This window comes from Wyeomyia smithii, chromosome 2, assembly GCF_029784165.1.
Source record: "Wyeomyia smithii strain HCP4-BCI-WySm-NY-G18 chromosome 2, ASM2978416v1, whole genome shotgun sequence".
NCBI classification, from domain to species: Eukaryota; Metazoa; Arthropoda; class Insecta; order Diptera; family Culicidae; genus Wyeomyia; species Wyeomyia smithii.
In genome coordinates this window covers 98,927,049-98,952,243 of record NC_073695.1, presented here as the reverse complement: position 1 = coordinate 98,952,243, position 25,195 = coordinate 98,927,049, and the positions used below count along the sequence as shown (strand labels likewise).

The window sequence follows — 25,195 nt, the reverse complement described above, 5'->3', positions numbered from 1 at the left end:
CGGTTACGTACATCGGACTAAAGGCTGAAGCCAAACGGATTGGACTGATTATCAATGCATCGAAGACGAAGTACATGAAAGGAAGGGGTTCACGTGAAGACAGTAACAGTATCAATAACCTCCCACCTCGAGTTCAAATTGGTGGTGATGAAATCGAGGTGGTCGATGAGTTCGTGTACCTGGGCTCACTGGTAACTGCCGACAACGATACCAGCAGAGAAATTCAACGGCGCATTATGGCAGGAAATCTTGCATACTTTGGTCTCCGGAGGACGCTTCGATCGAGTAGAATTCGCCGCCGCACCAAGTTAACCATCTACAAGACGAATGGTGATCAGACCGGTAGTCCTCTACGGGCATGAGACATGGACTATGCTTGTGGAGGACCAACACGCCCTTGCGGTGTTCGAGCGGAAGGTACTGCGTACCATTTTCGGTGGACTGCAGATGGAAAACGGAGTGTGGAGAAGGCGAATGAACCACGAACTTCAGGAGCTGCTTGGGGAGCCATCTATCGTCCACACCGCTAAGATAGGCAGGCTGCGGTGGGCTGGGCATGTTGTAAGGATGTCAGACGACAGCCCGGTAAAGATGGTTCTTGAAACCAATCCGTCAGGGACGAGACGGAGAGGTGCACAGCGGGCAAGGTGGATCGATCAGGTGGAAGACGACCTGCGGACCCTACGCAGACTGCAGAGCTGGCGAACTGCAGCCATGAACCGAGTGGAATGGAGACGACTCTTACGTACAGCAAAGGCCACACCATGGCTTGGGACTGTTTGGTAAGGTAAGGTAAGGTAAGCCGCACGAAGTTAACCATCTACAAAAAACTGATCAGACCAGTAGTCCTCTACGGCCACGAAACCTGGACTATGCTCGTGGAGGACCAACGCGCTCTTGGGGTTTTCGAACGAAAGGTGTTGCGTACCATCTGTGGTGGAGCGCAGATGGAAGATTGATCATGGCGGAGGCGGATGAACCACGAGTTGCATCAGCTGCTGGGAGAACCACTCGTCGTTCAAACGGCAAAAATCGGGAGACTACGGTGGACTGGGCATGTCGTTAGGATGTCGGACGACAACCCGGTGAAAATGGTTCTTGATAACAACCCGACTGGAACAAGGCGACGGGGCGCGCAGCGAGCAAGGTGGCTCAAGTGGGAGACGACCTGCGGGGCCTTCGCAGACGACATGGCTGGCGAGCTTCGGCCTGGAGCTGACTGGTAAGCTAAGTTGATTACTGTGCTCAACAAAATGTCAGTCCTAGATTCAGGCTGGGTGTTAGAGTAGATTTACCCATCTTTTGAGTTCGTGAGGCCAAGAACCTCCGTGTTGTTGACCCGCGGTTTCTGGACCAGTGCAACGGTTAATTGCTCTTTAGTAAATCTTCTGCTAAGGACGCTGGAGACCTAGATGAAGCGGATACTGCTCATTGCATGTTGGATCCGCCTGTGGTTGCGGTTACCACCAGCAGAACTGCTGGTTTGGTTAGCCTTTGCTCCGACAACGGCTTGCCTCGCCTGCCGTAAGCGGGGAGCGAAAGACGCATGACCAGTACCGGAAAGTAGTTTTTGAGACCTAGCTTTGCGAGCTAAGGTTGGCTAAAGCCTGTATCAGACTAACCTTGTGCGGTTGACCGCTACCGTTCCGTTCCTTTTCGACCAATCAGAGCACAGCGGTCGACCGTCGCTTGTTGTTGTTGTAAAAATAGAATTATTTCTATTTTTGCCGCCAACTGTTCCCAACGGTTGGCGACTGCTGTCATTGACATGGCAAAGGCAAACGTGCCTCTTCACACCTACACAAAGTCACATATAGAGACTTATCGAATAAAAATGTGTGCTTTTTTTTGGCACACACGACAGCCAGTCAAAACATTAATAGCACCGGCAACGCTGCTTGGCGATGTCAAATTTCGACCAACGGGAAGGAAAAACATGAAGTTTTATTTTGATTGTGCGCCACTTGTTTTTATTAAATCTGTGTATTTCATTTGCTAAAGTTAAAACTCAACAGTGTAAGTGAAAAAAACTTGACCGTTCGTGTTCCTCTGAAAAAACATAGTCAAACGGTCGGAATCAGCTTTTTTTTCCTGCTGCGATTGCGGGTTTATGTCGTGTTTGTGTAGTGCCGTAGTGTTTGGTGATGCTAACTCACGCAAGGAATTCATCTTCAGCTTCCAGTACGGTTTTGTAACATTACCGTTGCAGGAAATCCAGCGAATAAATTGGACACCAAATGCAGTCGTCCTGTGGAAGTTACCGTTCATATGAAGATGAATTGCGAATTACCCGTTACTCTGATAATCATGGATTTCTGACGGTGTTCGCGTATGTATCCGGGTTCGGAGCACGGCATCGGCGCTGGTATCGACTGCATTGTCATGTCCTTCGCTATTGGACCAATCCTGATGATGAAAAACGATTTGCAGAAGTGCGCTGCACTCAGAGTTAATGTTAATGTCTTCTAAAGTTAATGTTTCATCAAGATCGGGAATCGGCAAAGAGCTCATTGAGAAGTGGCAATAAAAATATGTCGAATAAGTTCCGAAAAAATCGTTGCAATTCTCAAATATAGTCAGTAAAAGATAAATGTAAGATTAGGTTTGAGTTTTATTTCAATTCAATTTTTGTTTAAAATTTTCACTTCATTTTCATTTTCATAATATTAATAAATAACTAACTGATACTACCACTACCAACTAACTCACTAATAATCATACTACTAACAATGGCAACTGTACAGAAAACATATGAATATGAAGCAGATTCAACGTATTTAGCAACTAGTACTGCTATCGGTCTGTCCCCAGGCTTCAAGCAGAGCAAGTGTTTTATTAAGATGAGCACACCACTCGTCGCAACAATCAGCTGGGAGCAAATACCTGTAAAAATATAGAACGACGTATTAGTATCCGGTGAAAGCCATATATTCACGCAAACCTACCACTGTATAGCAGTATTGCCTTGCTTTGCTAGTACCAGCGATTCAACATCATCCGGCGATGCTGGACGCCGAAATTGTAATAATTTGTTCAATCGAGAGCATACCAGTCTCGGCGTAATAGTTACTTTCTGAGTGCAGCGCACTTCTGCAAATCGTTTTTCATCATCAGGATTGGTCCAATAGCGAAGGACATGACAATGCAGTCGATACCAGCGCCGATGCCGTGCTCCGAACCCGGATACATACGCGAACACCGTCAGAAATCCATGATTATCAGAGTAACGGGTAATTCGCAATTCATCTTCATATGAACGGTAACTTCCAGAGGACGACCGCATTTGGTGTCCAATTTATTCGCTGGATTTCCTTCAACGGTCATGTTACAAAACCGTACTGGAAGCTGAAGATGAATTCCTTGCGTGAGTTAGCATCACCAAACACTACGGCACTACACAAACACGACATAAACCCGCAATCGCAGCAGGAAAAAAACAGCTGAGTCCGACCGTTTGACTATGTTTCTTCAGAGGAACACGAACGGTCAAGTTTTTTTCACTTACACTGTTGAGTTTTAACTTTAGCAAATGAAATACACAGATTTGATAAAAACAAGTGGCGCAAAATCAAAATAAAACTTCTTGTTTTTCTTTCCCGTTGGTCGAAATTTGACATCGCCAAGCAGCGTTGCCGGTGCTATTAATGTTTTGACTGGCTGTCGTGTGTGCCAAAAAGAGAAGCACACATTTTTATTCGATGAGTCTCTCTATGTGACTTTGTGTAGGTGTGAAGAGGCACGTTTGCCTTTGCCATGTCAATGACAGCAGTCGCTAACCGTTGGGAACGGTTGGCGGAAAAAATAGAAATAATTCTATTTTTTACAACAACAACAAGCGACGGTCGACCCCTGTGCTCTGATTGGTCGAAAAGGAACGGAACGGTAGCGGTCAACCGCTACAACGGTTAGTCTGATACAGATTCAAGGTAGGTCCTTGGAGTTTTCTGCGGAACCACCTTCCTTTCACTCACGGGATTGTGAATCGGGAGTGGTTGAAGCATCAAGCTATTTCTAGCCGTCTGAGGTACTTTATCTTCCATTGCAGGGTTGCATTGAGCAAGTGGTGTAACTAAGTTGATCGTTCTGTATGTATCTTAATTCTCGTTGCAGTATCTTCTCGTTTGAAGTATCCACGCTGTTCGAAAAATAACCTGCGAACAGGATCGCTTTCGGCAGGTTATCCGTGTTGCAAATACGCAGTTGTGCTCCTTCCCTGGGTGTTAGTCTGGGGTGGTCTTCTCCAGCCACACAACCGTTTCGCTGTTGTTTGTTGGCGCGGGCCAAGTAAAGGTAGCCGCGTTTGAAATAGCAACTCCTGAGCTTAGGCCTCAATAGTGTAGAGTCTAGTACCGCAATTCGATCCAGGATCGAATACATTTTCCTGCAGGCAACTCCTACCGAGTGTCTCGAGACCGAGGGACCATCTCCATTACGAGATTTTTTGTTCGCCGGACGATCGGCACTGGTGTTTTGAGACGGGACATCGTTACCGCTTAACAGCAGCGTGACCTTGTAGGTCTGGCCGGTCGGATGGCGAGCATCCCTTGAGTGGCCTTCTTTCAGATATGCCGCGTACCTGCGCTTTTGTGCGTTGAAAAGACGCTTCACTTCCTCCTTACGAGGATCAGGTAGCCTAGAAGGTGCGTCTTCGTCTGTCTCCTTTGGGGAATCGAGAATTATGGAGAGGGCGGATGAGCAGCCTTGTAGCGAATAGCTATGAAGGTTAAACCCTGCTTCCATCAAGGAGTGTTCATTCGACCACTTCTTTCGTTTCCTGTTCAATAATTTTGTTGAAGTTATTTGTGTTTGTATTGCCCATGTAAACCCCACGAAAAGCTAGGGAAATATGGGTTCGTTGCGTCATAGCTCCGCTTAACGCAGTGGAAGATGCCCTGGTGTTCCACTGCTTCCGTTCGCGGTAGGCCATTTGTTAACCCATCCTGCCATTCATTTCTCGGGTCGCGTGATACTTCAGATTAGAGGTTTATCTATTCTTTTTACGGGATAGTCATGGATAGTAGCTATTACAACCAACCATTCTATTGTGAATCATACGTATGGCTTTTCGAGTCCTTCCTTGGTGACAACTTCTGATATCGTACTGCCCTACCCAGAACGCTATCGTTTGCTTAATCCAGATACACTGAAAGCGCTTTTTACGCGGATATTTTTGGACAGATTTCAGAATTTAGACGGGTTTTTGCGAAATTCGGAGTTTACGCGAATTAAAAAAAAAAAACGGTTTTTATGCGATATGTTATTTATGGTTTTTCATTTTTTTATCGTTCATTCAGAGTTTCGGTTGCCTTTCCAGGATACAATTGCCGAATATTCCCCAATTTTATCTAACCGTTAAATTTTCATCTTGATTCGCAGGTGAAAATAACAATGTCTTTTTCAAAAAGTGAGGTCTCATTTTACGCGGATTTCAAAATTTACGCACCCTTCGGAATTTACACGGTATTTTTAAATATAAGCTGAAGCAAACAAAAATTAATATATAATAAATCAAAACATGAAAAATTGAAGTTTTAGTCAGCATTGGTTTCGTTGCGGTCTCGCGGTTTGTGTCATAAACAAATGATAACTTCTTCAACTTCTGGAACGGGTCAAGCCGAAAAGAATTTCAAATTTTTATTTTCATGATATCGTGCAGCATTGATGTATCGAGCCCATTTAAGAGGTTATATACCTTTTTGCTCGAGAAAAAAGAGCAAAGTTTGGAAATTTTTAGGGTGTGTAGCACCTTTTTTATTGCATAAACGTAGTAACTTTCTGAAAGTTCTATATTCATAAGAAATACCAATTGTTTGTGGAGTACTGATTGTTTCCCCGATACGCTGTTTTTTTTTTTTTTGCAAAGGTTTGCGGTGTTTACGATAGTGACCCAGCAGATTAACTGAAATCAAAAAACTTATTTCATTAGTTTACAAGTGTGCCGGGTATCTGAACGATCATTTTCATAAGTATTTTGTTTTTAGTGCATATGGGAACGCTTTGCTTCGGCAAAGTCAACCTTCGTGTATCAAAAAACGATCATTCAACCGGGGGATTTAATAACGAACATTAAAAAAAAATAATTAAGAAAATCGGTTCAGTAGTTTGACCGCAATCGCAGACACGGCAAAGTCATTTTTTGAGAAAAACCATTCCGAGATAAACGCGCATATAGTTTCAAGTTTAGCTTATGTCGCCGTGACGAGGCGCGTTTCAAATCGCTCTAACTTTCTTCCTATTGCTCAGATCTTTATGTAAATTTGTAAAAATGTTCTTAAAGATAATGCAATAATTTTTTTTTCGATTTTGTGAATACTAAAAAGGTACATAACCCCTTAAAGTTTATTAGAGGCGATAAAATTTCTGATGGATTGGATAACTACTAGCTCATTGACCGGTTGCATTTCACGTTATTTTAAGAATGTTTGGGTAAAATACTTAAACATTGTGAATGACATGATACACAGCCCATATTTATCTTCACTGATTGTAAGCGTTAAAAATTAACCTTCAAAAATCAATTCATGGTTGGGGGCCATTCCATTGTGTACAGTCGTTATATGATGATCAAGCCTCACGGTCGCTTTCGTTTGCTGGCTGGAGAGAAAACTGTCTGCCACCAATCACAATCACGGTACATTTCTGCTTGCACGTGCGTCATATTAAATGGTCATCTCGCATTCCCGACATAGTGATGTCCGATTTTTTCAACCAATCGATTAATTTTTAATCGATTATTTTGTTTGTGCCCACTAATCGGACTCGATTAGCTGAGACGAGATATTCGATTAATCGAGATAATCGATTATTTGATTGCGTGAGCCCTACGTTCAAAAATAAAATGTTAGTGCTGACCAACAATCAGTTACCAATAAACTTGATTTCTTGGTTTACTGACAAATCTGGCAGAAAGCTCTAGAAATATTCCGTGGCCTACCTCTTGATTTCGATGTACGAAGTTGGTTCATCGAACATGCCTATGATCGAATCTCTACTGCAAATTCTGTGTTAAATAGTGTATCACCTAAATTTTGCTTTTTTGCAGCAAAAAATATTGTACAATTTTACAACATATTAAAACTTTCTTCAAAACACTTTTTGGCTATTCGGTTTGAAATCACATTATTTAATATATTTATTAATTCAATTAACCTAATCATTTATGAATCTTCGAGAAAGTATTATTCCGATTCATTTAATTCTTCAGTTTTGCAATTGTGCACTCGTTTGCAAGTGATTTTGCTGTACGAAAAACTTTACACTAGATTTAAGTGATCGAATCCTATATCCTAAACATGGGGCAAACGAATCAATAAATAGGAACCACCATATAAATTCACTTGTTAACGTTTGAAAAGCCAGAAAAGAAACGTTTATTTCCAAAATGCTAAACATTTGAATGACAATGAATGTCCCTAGACACCCTGTGACGTGAGTAGGTGCCGTTAGTAGAACCATGCATGCTTTCCTATCGACTGTTAGATTAGGAACATTTCTAGTTGGGGTCTTGGGAGCCGATTTAGCAGCTTTGTAATCGTTTGACCGGCTTTGCTGAATAGACTTCTGAAGGAACGGATGTTCCTAGAACTGGCATGTATTTCAACGGTATTTTATAAAGCGTTTGAATCTGTGTTTTCTTCACCGCTGGCATCACCAATTTTCCCATTTTTGGACAAAGTTGAACTATAATCGAACAATAATCGGGGTCAACTATTCGATTATTCAATAATCGAAAAGTCGGTTAATCGATTAAAAATTAATCGAATATTTTCGCAATTAATCGATTAACTCGATTAATCGAGAAGTAATCGGACATCACTATTCCCGACATAAGCAAAACGACAGTACATACGCACATACAGTAAACTTTCGAATAGGCACTGCGAACTGCGAATTGAGCCCTAGTGGGTCTATCGCAACGACGGTGATGACGATTACTGTAATGCTGTCCTTTGTGTCAGTCAGAGCTGCGATTAATCCAAGCAACATGCTGACTATGACGAGAGAGAAAATATCATCGCACTCGTTTCTTTCTCTCATGAATAGTCGGCAACCATCACAGTACGCGTGGAGATCCGACAAGTGATTCAATATCTTGTCTCTTTTGTTGCCATTTTCGGGTTCTAATTGTCAATCGTCGTGAATATACAGAGTTCACTCGGAAATATCACTGCAATGCAAATGCAAAGGTGATTTTTGGAATATCAAAAATCGATTCAGTAGCGTGATTATGTCAGTGCCAGCTTGAAGTTTGTTGCTATCAAAATTTTTTAAATTTGATCTGCTTTGCGGTCCGTGACGATCCCAACTCAAGATATGTCCACCAATGAACTAGGTTTATAATTTCGAACCAGTGGTTATAGGTGTCGCTTGATGGGCTGGCACAACAACCGAGTATTCGGAACACAACCGGAACAGGTCCGCATTTTTACATTTTTCAATGAGAGGCATGGTAGGATTTTGACACGGGGATGGCATTACTGTCAGCTACCATACATTTGACGCGTTACCAACATCACTGGCACTGGCACCCGAAAAATGGTCAGTTTACCCTTCTCTTATGTTGATTCGGGCAAACCGGCTAAATGTTGACTGCAATTATTGATAGCATATCAGACAGTTTTGAACAATTTCTTAAGGTTTTTACATGGTATGTGATATTCTGAGTGATATTTAGTACGTTAATTGTTTCCCAAAACAAAGTGAAGCAAACTGTGACAGCAGAGAAAGTAGTTTTGGGATAAACGGTACAGAAATAGATGTTCGTAACGCTTGAAGGCTACCATAACATTCCCTTGGATTTTGAGCACTTCTAAGCACTGCTTTGATCATCGTTACCATGTTACTGAAACATATTCCGGCCATATATTCGAAACTAGTCGATTAACTCCGGCCATCCTCTTCGTTAAAATAAAATATAAATGAATACTAGGAGAAAAGCAAAACCGTTCCGGACTGAAATTGAACAGTTTCAAAGTTGAACCGTGCCAAAATTTAACAGGATCTGTATATAAATATACATACCCATACATATTTAAAAGTTTTCTGATTTGCTACCCGCGATTCATTTTTTGCCGCGAACTAACACTGTCTTTAGTTCAACCTACAACAAGCACAATATTCAAGAATCAAATTAATAAACTCATGCTGTCAAAAAACAAATAAAAATGCAAAAAAAAAATTTTTCAGATATTAGATCATTTGAAAAATATTAATAGAATTCTTATTATTACAATTGGTGTTATGAAGAAGCATATTCTCTACTGAGCAGACTTCCTGAAATCTCGCTCGCACAAAGAAGAGACAGTGTGCTTTGCGCTACAAGTCTCGTTTCTCATTCAGTCGCTTCGTGCTGTGTGCAGCGTGCGAGCGAGAAAACTTACCATTCGTACGAGCCATGTCTCGTCGCATGGGAATTTTTATTGCGACGTACACGAAGATATCTCGTCTCTCAACTTAACGAGTGCGGTGCATGGGCGTCGCGTACTTGAGACAGCTTGCGTGCAAATTCTCGTGAGCTCGTCTCGCGAGCTTGCCTCGCATGTTGCTTTGTGCTAATGGTGCGAGAAGGAAATTGATTTTGCGCAGAAGGAAACAGGCAGGGCATTTTATGTTTTTTTCATTTACGGTGTTGTAGCAGCATGCATCAAAACACCGTTAGAATTATCAATGATATAACCTAGTTCATTCATTTATCAATTCAAAATTCTATGATTAATTCATCCGACTTTTGTTAACATGAAATAAGAACGTTTTGTTACTATACTTATTATGCTAACGGTACGAAAATGCACCGGATGCAGAGTGTTGGTTAACAGAAGTGTTCCTTTCGTCGGTTTAGATGTCATTGACTATATTATGATAGAACTCTGTTTTGTAGTTCTATGGATAAATATGTGGTTTGAAATTACAGCATAAGTTTTTCGGGAGTTAAAAATAGTAAAACCATTGAAATTGTTCATATTTTCTAGTACATGTTGATGTTGGATAGAATTTTCGAATTGAGTACACTAAAGTCGCTTTTTATGCGGGGGATACATGCCGCGTAAAAAACCGCGTAAAATCCGGAATCCGCGTAAAAAAAACCCGCGTAAATTCTGCAATCCGAGTGAAGAGGAACCGAAATCCGCAAGAAAAAAAAAATACCGCGTAAATTCCGGAATCCACGTAAAAAAACCGCGTAAAAGCGACCTTAGTGTATAGCTATTGCAAATCAGGTTCTGAAGGTTCGTGATAATCTGATCGTAGTAATATAGTTTTATGAATTCTTCCGATTAATACACCTTCAGAAGGGTCTGACGGCATATATCGTATGTAGGTACGGTAGGCAGCCTATACACCAGAGAGACGCAGAGACACTCACCGTTAAGGCAACTGTCAACATCAAAACGGATAACGGCAATGCAAAATTATACAGCTCGCCCGTTTTGATGTTGACAGTTTCCTCAACGGTGAGTGCTTTGTCATTTCTCTAATATACAGTTTCACTAAGGTACAGTACGGGCGTCTCGCTCAGTTCGTAAAGCGATAAGACAACGTGTGGTGCGCCGCAGTCTCTTACCGAAGAAAAAAAAAGAAAAGAAACCTCTCGTCGTTTCAGCGCGTGTACAGGAAGTCTGTGTACACGAGAAAGTCTCACGAGCTGTAGCGCACGAGCTGTATCAAGTATGTACAGTACGGGCGTCTCGCTCAGTTCGTAGTGCGATGAAACATCGCCTTGCGCATCGCAATCCGAACCGAAAGAGAAGCGAAAGAGCAACCTGCAAATTGCATGTGACGTGTCTCGTCTCGTCGCACATGCATGGAAATTCTACGAGCGAGAGAAAGATTTCTCTCGTCGCCTGAAAAAAAAGCGCGTGCACGGGAAGTCTGCTACTGAGAATAAAAATGAATGATCATACAGATTCAAAATGTACCAAGCTAAAACACGCTCAGTTACAAAACGAAGTAATAGTTGTTTATTGACAATGCTTTTAGTCGGCGTGCAGCCAAACCGAACCAAGCGTCGAAAAACATTTACCGCCGCAATTGCTGTGTACAAGCTGTTACAGAGAATTTTTGTTATAATATCGTTATCAAATGCTCAAACGATTTCGTTACTTCATAATAGATAGATTATTACTTCTCATATCCGCTGGGTGTCAATAACTCAATCTGAGAAAACGGCGCTTAGTTCGGTTTGATCGCACGCCGACCATATACCAATATCATACATATCAATTGAAGAAAAATCATTGATTTTATGTTTGCTATCCTCATAACATCATGCTGTCAAAATGAACTTGATATTTCTGCTGGTTCAATCTCAGTACAGCCATACCCGAATGATCGAGAAAGATAGAAAGAAAAAAATGAGAGTGAGAGTTGACGCTAAGAGAATCATTATAACATCGTAAACTCTTTTGTAATGAACCATGCATCGTTGTTGGCTGATTCTTGTGTTGCATCATTTTGGCGTAATGTCAGTAGTATGATATTGACTTTCCGCAGCTCTGGTGTCAGTGTATTACTTGAAAACTAAACAGTGAGAAATATTCTAATCAGCTGCGGGCTTTGACGCAATAACCGAGAGTCGAGAACATTTTGTTGCCGCCCGTTATCACACTACGTGACCTGATCTCATTCATTGGGCGCCGCGCTATTATGCACCATCATCCAGAGAAGGGCGGCTCTGAATGGACATCGTCGATTGTAGATGCCACTTACAATTAGAAGTGTTCAATTCTATCACCCCGTTCCGCTTTCAACACCTTTTAACGTTCATGACTAAGTGACTGATCTCTTTGCTGCCTCTCTGGTGACTAGTTCTAGTTGACGGCATTGATGTTTTCATTGCTATGGATCTCGTGTTGAACTCTGCAGATGAGACTAAATTTGTAGGGGGGACGCTGCTCTGTGCTGTAAACACGATCGGGAAGCACGGTTTTCAGCTGGGATCTAAGCATTTGACGTGATCAACATCGTTCAAAGTTGTAGATTGACGATTTTCAGTTTGCTTTTTGGGGGTCTTTCGGATTATTTGATTGAATGAAATTTTAGCGAAACATTGAAATTCATTTCTGATCATGAAACAAGTCGTTTATGCTAATATTTTTTCAAGAGAGCCTTCAATACTTTTCACGGGATGGTATGTGGTTATGTTTGATGAAGTATAATTTTCCCCATAGTACATCTGTCCACGCTTTTACATTATCTTTTTTATCTTAGTTGATGACTTACCGTAAGACACGATTTCATTTTTTTGGCTCACTTGTCTATCCAATAAATTTAACAACGTTCGCTATCATAAACAAATGAAAAAAAAATCAATCAAATTTTTCACATTTTGATCAAAAATATCAATTTTAGTGCGTGCTGAAATATGAAAAATATTATTCTACCAAAAAAACATTAGGAACGAATAAATCTGATTAAAAAATATAAAAAATGATGAAGCGTTGAGATTTGAAACCAAATTGAAACAGTAAAATCACTCAATTGGAATCAAATAAAACTCTGTGCATAAATAATCTACTCTCTTTATTGGGCGTTGTTGACAACTGGAAGTTGCTGACAACTGTTATCAAAACGTTCCAGTCAAGCGGGAAATGAAAAAAAAAAAAAATAAAATCTCGTCATGTTGCATGGAAGTACTCCCTTGCATTAGGTAAAGTAGTGCTCCGATTGTAGGTACAAATTTCAATATGCGCATTTTTCAAATCGTTCAGCCTAACAACAAGCGTCGTCGTCGGTTTAATTGCGTCTAATTGCTCTGACTATATCGATTGAAAAAGCCAGTTGATTTATAATACCTGTTTTTCTCTTCTTCTTTCCAGTATGAAAACATATTAGCAATACACGATGAAACCGGCTACAATCTGCTACAGAAAAGTGTAGGACTTAATCACATAGAATTAGCCAGATGGCTGCTACAGCGGCACCGTCCAGATGTAAATAGGAGTTCTTGTTCGTTGCCACTGCACATCGCCTGTCTGAAGGGGTTAGTATGCTAAAGTACAAGTTGACACTCCCCAGCCATGTCCAAACCACGCTAGTGTTGAATCGACAACACGCAGAGCGATAGCCGAACCACCGGTGGCAGTGGCTGTTTTTCATTTTCGCCACGGGTGTTTCAAACTTCGGCGAACACCGGAATCGAGGGATTTGGCTTCGTAAAAACACCGGCCGCAGCCGAGAGTTTCAACTCCGAGAAAGCATCTCGACAACACGCTCGCCTGCTTGTCCTAGCGCGAGTTTTGATGTTTTCAATCAAACCTATCTCGCTTTGGCAAGGGGTGGGAGGTCGCAAAAGCACTTGTTTACTTGTTAATTTAATGGTCATTTAGGATGAATCCTATATGGTATTTTGCAAGTGCAAGAAATAATTCGTATGCTTTGTGCCGTCAGCAATAAATCAACAACTATTGTTAGCGCTGAAATTAAACGATCATTCAAATTAACGATAAATATTGATTACTTTTCCATCTGTAGATTTGGCCGTGGAATTTTAACAAGTTAGACGGTGACTGGACTATTTGGCATTAATCCTAGAACAGAATACTTTTTGTTTTGTATGGCGTCTGATTATAGAGAAATGCGGTTGAATTAGTTTACTATAGCGTTTGTCGGCATTTGCGGTAAGCCCCAAAGAGAGTAATGTTTGATATTGATAATTTGTGGAACATAAAAATATGCAAGAGTAGAAATTTTCCTGAATATATTTTTTAAATTTTTTTTTCACTTGGTTAATTTTTCGAATGGATAAAATTATTGTTCAAAATATTGTCGAAGAAACCATACCGATCGAATAAACCGTTCAACAGTGTTTTATTTTGCCGTTTTCGTGTGATTGGATAAATAGAGAATCAAATGTTGATTATAACCATAATGTATGTTCGGAGATGTTTCAAGATATTGTGGCGCCAGCACTAAATTAAAGTTCGGAAGTCGGACTTCCGACTTCCGAACTTTCTTCCGACTTTTCAAACACATAGAGCAACTGCGTGTTCACACAACATGAACTGCGGGAATGAATTCAATGTATTTGTTTTTGTAAGTCGGACTGACAGCGCAGTGGCGGCTGAGATGGTTGCAGTGTTGCGAGAACAACAAAAATAAGCATCTGATTGTGCCTGACTGTCAGTTTATCAGCGACGTTTTGATAAGTTTTATTTAAATGCACAATATTCAAAAATACATCTTTCGATGTAGGAAGATGAGTGATCAATCCACCTAAAAGTGAGATAGAAAATTTACTTTTTCATCAGATTGATATAGATGCTTGATGTCTCCGGCAAAATTTTATGTGATCTAAAAACAAGAAACTTGGCCGAAGACATCATGTTTCTATCGCTTACATATTATGAGCAACATAAAGTTTTCTAATAAGAGGTACTGAAAATCACAATTTTCATTATAACTTTTTTCTCAGATATTTCCGAGTTTTCAAACCTTCTACAAAGTTATCAGTCATCCAAAAATGCATGTTTATGCAGAACATTGTTATTTTATATCTCCCAAAATAAAAAAGTTTTTTGACATATTTCGATATTTTTGGAGAGATTTTCACCTCAATCATCTCCAAATAACGCAATTTTACGCAAGTGGCAAATCCGTACGATAAAATAACTATCTTAAGACTTTCAATAAAAGGCACAAACTTTTGTATGTAACAGTATGTAAGCAGCCTCTCCGCCTGTTTTACAAAGCTATTTGATGTCGCTTTTTATATACAAAAATTTTAAAATGGAGAGTTTTGAGTTTCGAAGGTGGCACTAAATGATCTTTGGTTAAACTTGCATGCATGCTTTGGTAAGGGTAAAAAAAATTGATGAATATGTTAGAAATAAATTTAAATTTTTAAATTTAAATTATTTTTTTTAGTAATGTAGGCGTGGATGAAAATACTAGCTTTTTTTCAAATTCCATTTATTCTTCTTACCCGATCTCAAAAGGGACGAGCAGAGAAAAAGTTCCTGTTTTGGGAGATAAAAAACAATGTTCTGCATAAACATGCATTTTTGGATGACTGATATCTTTGTAGAAGGTTTGAAAACTCGGAAAAATCTGAGAAAAAGTTATAATGAAAATTGTGATTTTTAGTACCTCTTAATAGAAAACTTTATGTTGCTCATAATATGTAAGCAATAGAAACATGATGTCTTCGGCCATGTTTCTTGTTTTTAGATCACCTAAAATTTTGCCGGAGACATCAAGTATCTATCTCAATCTGATGAAAAAGTAAATTTTCTATCTCACTTTTAGGTGGATTGATCACTCATCTTCCTACATCGAAAGATGCATTTTTGAATATCTTGAAACATCTCCGAACATACATTATAGTTATAATCAACATTTGATTCTCTATTTATCCAATCACACGAAAACGGCAAAATAAAACACTGTGGAACGGTTTATTCGATCGGTATGGTTTCTTCGACAATATTTTGAACAATAATTTTATCCATTCGAAAAATTAACCAAGTGAAAAAAAAATTTAGAAAATATATTCGGAAAAATTTCTACTCTTGCATATTTTTATGTTCCACAAATTATCAATATCAAACATTACTCTCTTTGGGGCTTCCCGCAAATGCCGTCAAACGCTATAGTAAACTAATTCAACCACATTTCTCTATAATCAGACGCCATACAAAACAAAAAGTATTCTGTTCTAGGATTAATGCCAAATAGTCCAGTCACCGTCTAATTTGTTAAAATTCCACGGCCAAATCTACAGATGGAAAAGTTATCAATATTTATCGTTAATTTGAATGATCGTTTAATTTCAGCGCTAACAATAGTTGTTGATTTATTGCTGACGGCGCTGACGGCACAAAGCATACGAATTATTTCTTGCACTTGCAAAATACCATATAGGATTCATCCTAAATGACCATTAAATCAACAAGTAAACAAGTGCTTTTGCGACCTCGCACTCCTTTGTCAAAGCGAGATAGGTTTGATTGAAAACATCAAAACTCGCGCTAGGACAAGCAGGCGAGCGTGTTGTCGAGATGCTTTCTCGAAGTTGAAACTCTCGGCTAGGGATGGGAAACCTATCGATAATTATCGATAGTATCGATAGCTGCCGGCTATCGATAGAGCGCTTAAGCTTTCCGCGTTATCGATAGTTATTGATATTTTCCTCGCATTGGCATTTATACTCCACAATGATGCCAGAACTGAAAAAAAATATCGGCCTTGCCTTTGTTTAAAGAGAATTCGATGATTGTTCGCTCTCACATGAAATCCTCTTTAAAATTGTTAGAAAATTAAAGGATACTCATTTTCGCTCACTCTACCTTACACGGACACCGACGAGATGTTGCTTAAGTGCGAATTATGTGTGCGAATAAACTTTTAAATATTGTTCCCAAGCATGGAAAAGTTCACTCACCAGCAATATTTCATGCAAATGTGTTCTTTGATTTATCAGTTATCGTTCAACTATTTCCACTCGCGTACAAGTTTTCCATAGAAACGCTGCTGATTGTTTTTCGCTTCTAAGAGTGTCGAATACCATAGAAGGAGACTGAATGATTCAAACACGATAGTATATATTGTATCCAAGTTCACTCGCATTCAACATTTTCGCGAGAAGCTTTGAGATATTATCGCCAGTGATACAAAATTATGAATCCAAATGAACGTTAGATTGCGTTCAATTGTTTGCTTGTCGGAGCAAATAGGTATCATCAATGCTTACGGAAATTGTAGCATGGTGCATTAGCATCTGATACTTGAAATCACTAAGAATCATCATGGTATATCACGGTGAAAGCACGACGTGGAGTAGCCGAATTACGCCTACAAGCAACCAACATTTGAAAGAATCATTGCGATCGATTGAGTGCAATCGTTTACGATTCTTTCGTGAAACACTCGCTATATGTTGCTCGCTCCGCCTAAAGCAGGCAATACTGAAACAAAATCATCGAAGAAAGCTACCATATATTTCTTTGCTCTAAGTTGTCTCTTGCAAGCTTGAGAATGTATAACTTTTAATAGCGATGGTTTGCTAGGATTGAAAGCTTTCAAATAGCACGTTCAGAAATGATACCCAAATGATTGTTATGCGATACGAGTTTTTCCATCCTTGATTGTTCCTGTCCACAACTGGAGTAACACTTTGTTGTTTTTCTTCATCTGGTCTTAGCTGTCAAACTATCGATAACTATCGATAGTTATCGATGGTATTAGGGAATTTATCGATAATTATCGATAGCCATTTTAGTCGATATTTCCCATCCCTACTCTCGGCTGCGGCCGGTGTTTTTATAAAGCCAAATCCGCTCATTTCAAGATGGCTTGACAAAGTATTTTTTTAAAATTCTTTTAGCACCAATATTTAGTGGTTAATTTGTGGTTTCGAAATCCAATTTGTGGTAATTTGTGGTTGAGTAATTTCTGAGAAATTTTCAGAAAACTGAGTCAAGCCATCTCTGAAAATGATTTTGCTTCAAATGAATCGGACAACGATGATATATACATCAATCGAAAGCTCTTAATTTGTGGTTCACGAAAATGTAGTTTTTGTAGGCATAGCTCATATTAAAATAATTAAAGAACTATTATTTAAATTTTTGAACATTGTTTACCTCTTATTGTCAACACCGACCGTACGCGGCGTTGGATGAACATAGTACTGGCACCTGCCGATGTTAGTGCTAGTGGGTTATCTAGAACATATCGACAGTCGTTCATACACACTAAGGTCGTTTTTTACGCGGGGGATGTGTTCCAAATTTGTATGGGTCCGCGTAAAAAACGACTTTTTTGAGTTGCAAATATAACAAAGAAAACCGTCCTAAAACGTTAAAACCTCGTTTGAATATGATAGTGGCCAATCTAGAGAACAAAATTCAATATTTCAAATTTTGAGTATTTACACCAAAAATTGATTTATTTTTAAAACTGATATATGATCACTCGTGGCCTAAAACGGAAAACGTGATTGAAATGAGGTCGATATCTTGTACCGTTTTTGAGTAATGGAGGAAAGCAACCCGTGTAAAAAAAAAACCGCGTAAAAAGCGACCTTACTGTATACGACATACAGTTGTCGCTGCCGTTGAAAGCTTTTTTGTTTTATTATTCAGGGGGTAGTTGTAGTAGCATATTCCTGAGACGAGAAAATATCGAATTTTAATTCTAGTCAGGACTCACACCTTTGGGCATTTACCATGCGTTTCAACCGTTCCCTACAGTTCTAAGGCCCATTCCCGATCTTCAGGCATCATTCCGGTTTCTAAAATACCCAACAGTCGAATACAGTTGCGTAGTTGGTTACCAAAATATTATTATATCTATCGAAACAAAAAATTGTTCTTTATTATTATCAGGCTGTAATTTATTCCAAGAGTTAAAACGTATGTGCTAATAGATTTTAACATATAATAGATTTTATATGAGAAAGACCAGATCACACCCCTAGGTGTATTAATTTAGGTTTTTTTTCAACGGCAAAACTACATTTCCGGAAATGATTCGACCGAAGATCGAGAAAATTACGCTCGCATGTCTACGTAAAACTTCACTTATTTTAAGGAAATTTACGTAAAACACACGGAGGCTTGTCAACTACAAATATCTGCTAATTGATCAACATTTGCACTTCGCAGCAAATCTGCACATATAGTATCCCTGCAGTTTACATACTGTTTCACCTAGAAATACTCAGAGGAAGAGATTCGCGGTGAAAAAAATCGCCAATTCGGCAACTGGGTTTCATATGTCAGAGGTGCCAGATCTCTTCTCAAAGCGCAATGTTGACTAACATTCGACTTGTATAATCGGTGGTGACGGTGAAAGTCCTTAAGAATAGTGAAGTGCTTCGCGAAAAATGTTAAGGTGATATATTTTATGCTTATGTTTAATTTTATACACCTTCACTTATTTTGTTACCTATACACAAGGTTTGTAGAACTCCGGGTGAAAATCACTCATTCATTGGCAATAGAACAAAAAATCGTATAGAAATGAACACGTTCTTTTTTGTACCCGATTGCAATACCTCTCAATGTGGTGTTACCTTTCTTGTTCGTTTGGCTCCAATTTTGCAGGTTCGTTTGGCTAACCGCATATCTCTCCCTCTGAGTATCTCTAGTTTCACCATACTCATCGCTACACGAAAGCTTTCTGAGAAAAAATCATCTTGATGGTCTACCAGCGCCGCGTACGGTCGGTGTTGACAACAAGAGGTAAACAATGTTCAAAATTTTTAATAATAGTTTTTTAATTATTTTATTATGGAGTATGCCTACAACAACTACATTTTCGTGAACCACAAATTAAGAGCTTTCGATTGATGTATATATCATCGTTGTCCGATTCATTTGAAGTAAAATCATTTTCAAAGATGGCTTGACTCAGTTTTCTGAAAATTTCTCAGAAATTACTCAACCACAAATTACCACAAATTGGATTTCGAAACCACAAATTAACCACTAAATATTGGTGCTGAAAGAATTAAAAAAAAATACTTTGTCAAGCCATCTTGAAATGAGCGCCAAATCCCTCGATTCCGGTGTTTGCCGAAGTTTGAAACACCCGTGGCGAAAATGAAAAACAGCCACTGCCACCGGTGGTTCGGCTATCGCTCTGCGTGTTGTCGATTCAACACTAACACTCAGTTGCAGTTGCAATACACGTCGTGCCGTGTTTCGATGCAAAAGTGGCAACCGGGCAGCACAGTTCGGTGTTTCGACCATGGCTGCTCCCAAGTAGTACCGGCCCCTTTTTCTTCCTTCTTTTTCAGCTACGAGGAATGTGTAGAATTACTGTTGAAGCATGGTGCCAGAATTGATACTGAAGCGAGAATGTGCTTTCCTGGTGTTCACTCTCACAACTGCGAAGAGAGTGGAAAGTACAAGAGTAAGGCCTGTTTTCTGTTTTTTTTCTCCTTCAAATGTACTAATAAGTTTTCCTTTACTACTGAAGATCAAGGAGACGATGTCGGGGTATGTGAAAGACCGAACACGAAACTGCAAAATGCAGTATGCTACGCGATCGATGGCGATCAAATCAACGTACTTAACATTCTCGCCCAGAAAATGGAAGAACCGTGGATACCGTTCCGGGTGCGAAAACCGTTGCTGCATATTGCATGCGAACGAGGCGCTTGGAAGTGTGTTCAACATCTCGTCCAAACCCGGTCGGACGAAATCAATCTCATCAAGGATGAGTACTACCCGATACATCAGGCAGTGTTGCACGACGGACGCTTCCTGGAGCTGTTGATTCAGCATGGTGCCATCACGACAGTACGCACGTGCACTCAGCAAATGACACTGCTGCATGTCGGTAATTATCGCATCGCAGTGGACTTCTAGGCTCAGTGTTGAGATTCATAATTTTTAACTATTTCAGTTATCCTAGCGGCTAGGAAATCAGCCGAAGATACTCTCAACACAATTCGAATACTGCTAGAACGTGGCTGTAAGGAACTTATCAATAGTCCCGATTCGCTTGGCAATACTCCTTTACATGCAATTATTGTGCGCTACGCACTAGAGGAAGCAAGGTGAGATTTGTCCTTCCGATGAAGTTGATCAAACTCTTGAATACTGTACTATTTTGTATAGGTATGGTTATGACAAGTGGAACAAGTGGGATGTGTTGCATTTGGTGCGTTTTCTGCTACAGAACGGTGCTAAAAGCTCAATCAATCAAACCGGCAACAGCGCGCTAGCTTGCGTTTTTCGTCACATTCGGGATTGGGAAGTGTGTTACGAACTGTTAAATATGCTGATAAAGGAAGGAGGTATGTAATACTTAGGGACGTTGCGATATCATTAGGCATCGATACTTAGAATCGATACTGGTATCGAAAGCAAGCGCTGATACTCCGATATAATCATGAGAAAAGTATCAATACTGCGAGGTATCGCTGTTCGATATCAGCTCATTTAAAGTAAAACTCATACGGCTGTTTTTGCAAATTTTTTGCCCGCGATAAAAACAAACAGCTTCTGTAGATGCTTCGCCGATTATGCTCGTCAAAAACATCCAAACTTTTCTGATGCGTATAGGTATTGCAACATTTATCAGACAATCAGTCGCGTTTTGCCTTAGTGCCTAAACCGGAATAATTTGATAGATTATAGCTTTTCAACCGATCCTGTGAATTTTGGTGCTCCTTACCACCAAATGCATTAAAAGATCACAGAGTAAATGTTTGTCGAGTTTGTCGCTTGTTTCAATACTAGGGTAGTGTATCGATGTTGGCGGAGGATCGCCTGTCAAGTATCGATGCTAAATATTGGTTATCGGAAGTAAAAGAATCGATTCTAAGTAAGTATCAGAGGTATTGCAACGTCCGTAGTAATACTCGAACGCTGGGGGCAGTTTGAAAAATTGATGACTTTTTTTAATAGGTGATCCCAATATTGTGGGAAGAGATGGATCAGTACCAATTATGGTGTGTTTAGTACCTCTCATAAACAAAGATCCATTACACCATTTTACCCATTCAATGAAGGTAAGTTAAACGCATATCGTACTGCAGCTATTGGATTCCGACAAATGTTATTACAATGTGTGTTTATATACCCAACTGTATTTTGTATCTTCTGTTATCCAATATTATCATTTTCAGAGTAGTACCATTCCGACTTACTTACATACTATCTTTGCAGGTTTGCTATCTGAACTGCATTCGGATATTGCTGCAGAATGGCGCCAACCCGAACTGTTCATACCGGTCGAATTTGACGCCGCTGCACGTGCTGATATTTACCGTATCGGAAAACTTTACCCTCAACTGTGATACGCAGAAGCGCGCCAACTTCGACTTTATCAAAAATATTCTAATCTTGTTGCTGCAATACGGATTGGATTGTAACATAACTTCGCAGCACATTCTGCAGTCGGTGATTGACATGATCGTCAACGTTCGTACCTGCCCGGATATTCTCTGTGTTTATGAACTGTTGCTGGTGCTGATTCAGTACGGTACTGATCCGAACATTACGCTGAGTAATAAACTAATGATGAGTGGTAGCAGTAGCTCATCCATAAATTACGTAAACGATTTCATTAACTTTGGTGGTATGCGAGCTGTAGGAGCTGGTGAAGTTGCTGGGCCTAGTGGAACTGCACCCACAGGCACATCTTCAAGTACTAACGGAGCTGGAGCAGCTGTTAATGGCAATGGAAGCGACAATCTGCGAAGCTCATTCCGCAACAACGCACGTAATTATCTGTTATTCTATTACATTATGTTAATCACAAGAAAAGAGTTCATCCTACTCGATCGTGAACAGACCTACCAACGTATTATATATCTGTTCTACTACTCTATGAGGCACGAAACGCTATTCAACTGCCTAAAATCGCTGCACAATCTGTTCATAGCGCAGGTTCCGAACAAATCTATCGATAATCTAAGGCATTTGATCATCACCCTCTACAAGAAGCCTCGCAGTTTAAAACAACTTTGCCGGGTGTGTATATACAATAGTCTAAACAAAAAACTTGCCCCGAGCATAAATCGGCTTAACTTGCCGCTTCCTCTGAAAGAGTACGTACTGAACTTTGAAGGGTAGGCAGTATACGCGCCGACAACTATTCACTACCCAATCAATCTCTCTCTATGAATATAAATGTCCACGTTTTCAGTGTTAGATATCGTGTAAATAGGCTTATAATAAAATAAACCCGGTCGATAGAATACAGAGAAATCTAATAAAACAATCACTACCGATGCTAAAGCAGGACACAAATTGCATTATATTGATGACGACAGTATGTTAACTGATTACAGGTGAACTAGGAAAACAAAAAGCCACAGATATTGCAAATATTTTGTCCCTTCAACTTTTTTCCTGGCAGATTTCCCTCACACATCTTTTTTCCACGAAAAATAAAAAAATCGCTTTACCAACAACAATCGACTTCACATATATATATTTACAAGATAACATAGTGTTTAAAAAATGTTTCAATGAAATACAAGTTGGAAATATTGAATAATGGTTACGTTGTTTGCGATGACAGTTTCTTTAATTTATAATGCTGCAACTTTTTTACAGATAGAGCTTATCAACCTTAGAACGAGAATATAGGGTAGGGAACATATTCTAAGCAGCTTTAGAAACCGCCTGTGTATTCAGACAAAATACTCGAAATGTGTTGGGTGAAACTCAAACAGTAGTATATCAATCTGTTCTCTATCGTTTTCTCTGTCAGAATTTGTTTTCAGATTGTAAAACTAAGTTAGCAAACTTTAACAATCATCAATCAAAGTTACCAATCGAGGGACACTATTCCAATCACCCCGAACCTATTTTTTCCATCTGTTTTGCAGGCGTTTTTTTTCAGTACCCGAAGTGGCTCCTGAATGGCTGCAATATCGGTCGATTTGTTTAATTGCAATTGTTCACAGATTTCTTTGTGATTAACGGTATTTATATTCGTAAGACAGCTAGACAATCAAAGTTTTCGTTTCCATCATTGAAATTGTCGATATTGATCAAAATGCAGGAGTTTGAGGCCTGTTTTCTTCGACTGATTAAAATAGGCGCTACTACTTGAGCAGTTCCTTACCCTAATTGTAAAAAATCAGAGTCACTAATTTTCTCGGAAAACCCAAGTGAACTTTCCATTTTTATTCAAAATTCATAACTCATAGACCATAAATCGTAGAACTAATGTTATTAATTGAATTAACTGTGGAATATGTTCCTCCTAAGTGATCTCGAGATACGTTGCTGGCCTAGCAAGCCAACAATCGTATGTTCGAATCCCGGTTCGGGAGAGACTGTTTAGTGTCAGTAGGATCAAAGCCTAGCACCGCCGAAATTGTCCTGCCACTCCTGCACCAATTGGATGCGAAGCCTGTGTATAATAAACAAAACGACGAGTTGCAATACGGAATATATACAAAGTGTGTTAAGAAAAAACTTTTGACATATTCAGCTCCGTTTTTTTAAAACAACTTCCATATGAAACGCCAACAAAAATCTTAGAAAAAGAAAAAGCCACAATGGTTTTCTAAAATTTTAAATTAATTTTGCAGCATTATAATCAAATATGAACATTTGAATGAATTTATAACATTCAATAAAATACATATTCTCATCTAGCTCAACCAGAAATTAACAAACAATTCTTATTTGACCGGTTTCCTACAGCTGACAACCTTTCCAAATATGAGATGAAATGTGTTATATGTCCTCGATAATAGCTCAAAGTTGACAGTAACGTTCCCAAAAATATCGCAAATCATTAATGGCTAGCACTTTTTTACGCTTTTTTGCTGGTATATACGGAACATACCAAAAAGCAATAAATTTTGAACCAGGGTAACCTCGGAAATGATGAAATTTTTTTTTGCTTACCCGAAGAACATGTAATTCTGCCTCATGATGGTGACTCTACCATATTTTTACTAGATTCGTCGATTTGAACTACTGCAGCGTGTATGTATTTAATTGTAGGTTAGATGCGGCTAAACAAAGGGGTATAGAAAAATGCAGATGCAACGCGAAATGAATTTAAATTTAAGTTATGCTATTTGTCAAGCGAAGCGGCTGCTTCACACTTGGATATTATCACTTGAAATAAAAAAGTTTTTCAAGTCTCAGTACCAAGTTTTTGTAAAATTTGAAAATTTGTCAAATTTCACTAGTGTCCCGATTGACCGAGATACTAATTCCGGTATGATTCGCTGAAACCCGTTTTTCCTTTTTAAAAATATTTATATATTCAAAATTATCCTACTCAATCAGTGAACGCCAAAAATTAGTGACCTAGTTAATAGAAAAAAGCTTATGATTATTCAAGGAATTGATGAGACCTATCGAAGTGTTTGTTTAAACGTAAAACTGTCTCTTGATTATATCCAGTGGGAAAGTTGTGTTACTTCCAGGAGATAAAGCAACACCCCTCACTCACCAGCACCTCACTCTGAGAACTAAAGAATAAGGAGATTAATTTTTTAATTTCATTCACAAGAAAAAAATAAGCGAAAGTGTAAACTTACTTAATATTTTAGTCAATATAAATACTACAGATTCACGATAATCAACCACGAAACCTTATTTTCCAAAATTTTAACCTAAGCTGATTTTGCCACTTTGTTTATTGTGGGTCGATTAACTAAAATACCGAAATTCGGACACAACTATTGTTTGTAAAGTTACTAACAATATTTATCGGTATCATAGAACAACTTCTCCTGAATGTTTAGAAAGTTTCGTTGAGATTAAATAAAATA

At 39.2% G+C, this 25,195-nt stretch overlaps 1 protein-coding gene across 1 annotated transcript in view; it reads left to right on the top strand.

Annotated features, from left to right (window-relative positions):
- LOC129722994 (ankyrin-3) overlaps positions 1 to 22,950 on the top strand; it is a 32,525-nt gene extending 9,575 nt beyond the window's left edge. Inside the window, exons 3-9 of the mRNA XM_055676899.1 lie at positions 12,813 to 12,976; positions 19,736 to 19,851; positions 19,918 to 20,280; positions 20,347 to 20,500; positions 20,562 to 20,740; positions 21,354 to 21,457; positions 21,615 to 22,950. Coding sequence (XP_055532874.1) covers positions 12,813 to 12,976; positions 19,736 to 19,851; positions 19,918 to 20,280; positions 20,347 to 20,500; positions 20,562 to 20,740; positions 21,354 to 21,457; positions 21,615 to 22,523 — 1,989 coding nt within the window. The 3' untranslated portion in view covers positions 22,524 to 22,950. The remainder of the gene's footprint in view (positions 1 to 12,812; positions 12,977 to 19,735; positions 19,852 to 19,917; positions 20,281 to 20,346; positions 20,501 to 20,561; positions 20,741 to 21,353; positions 21,458 to 21,614) is intronic.
- Positions 22,951 to 25,195: the final 2,245 nt, after the last annotated feature.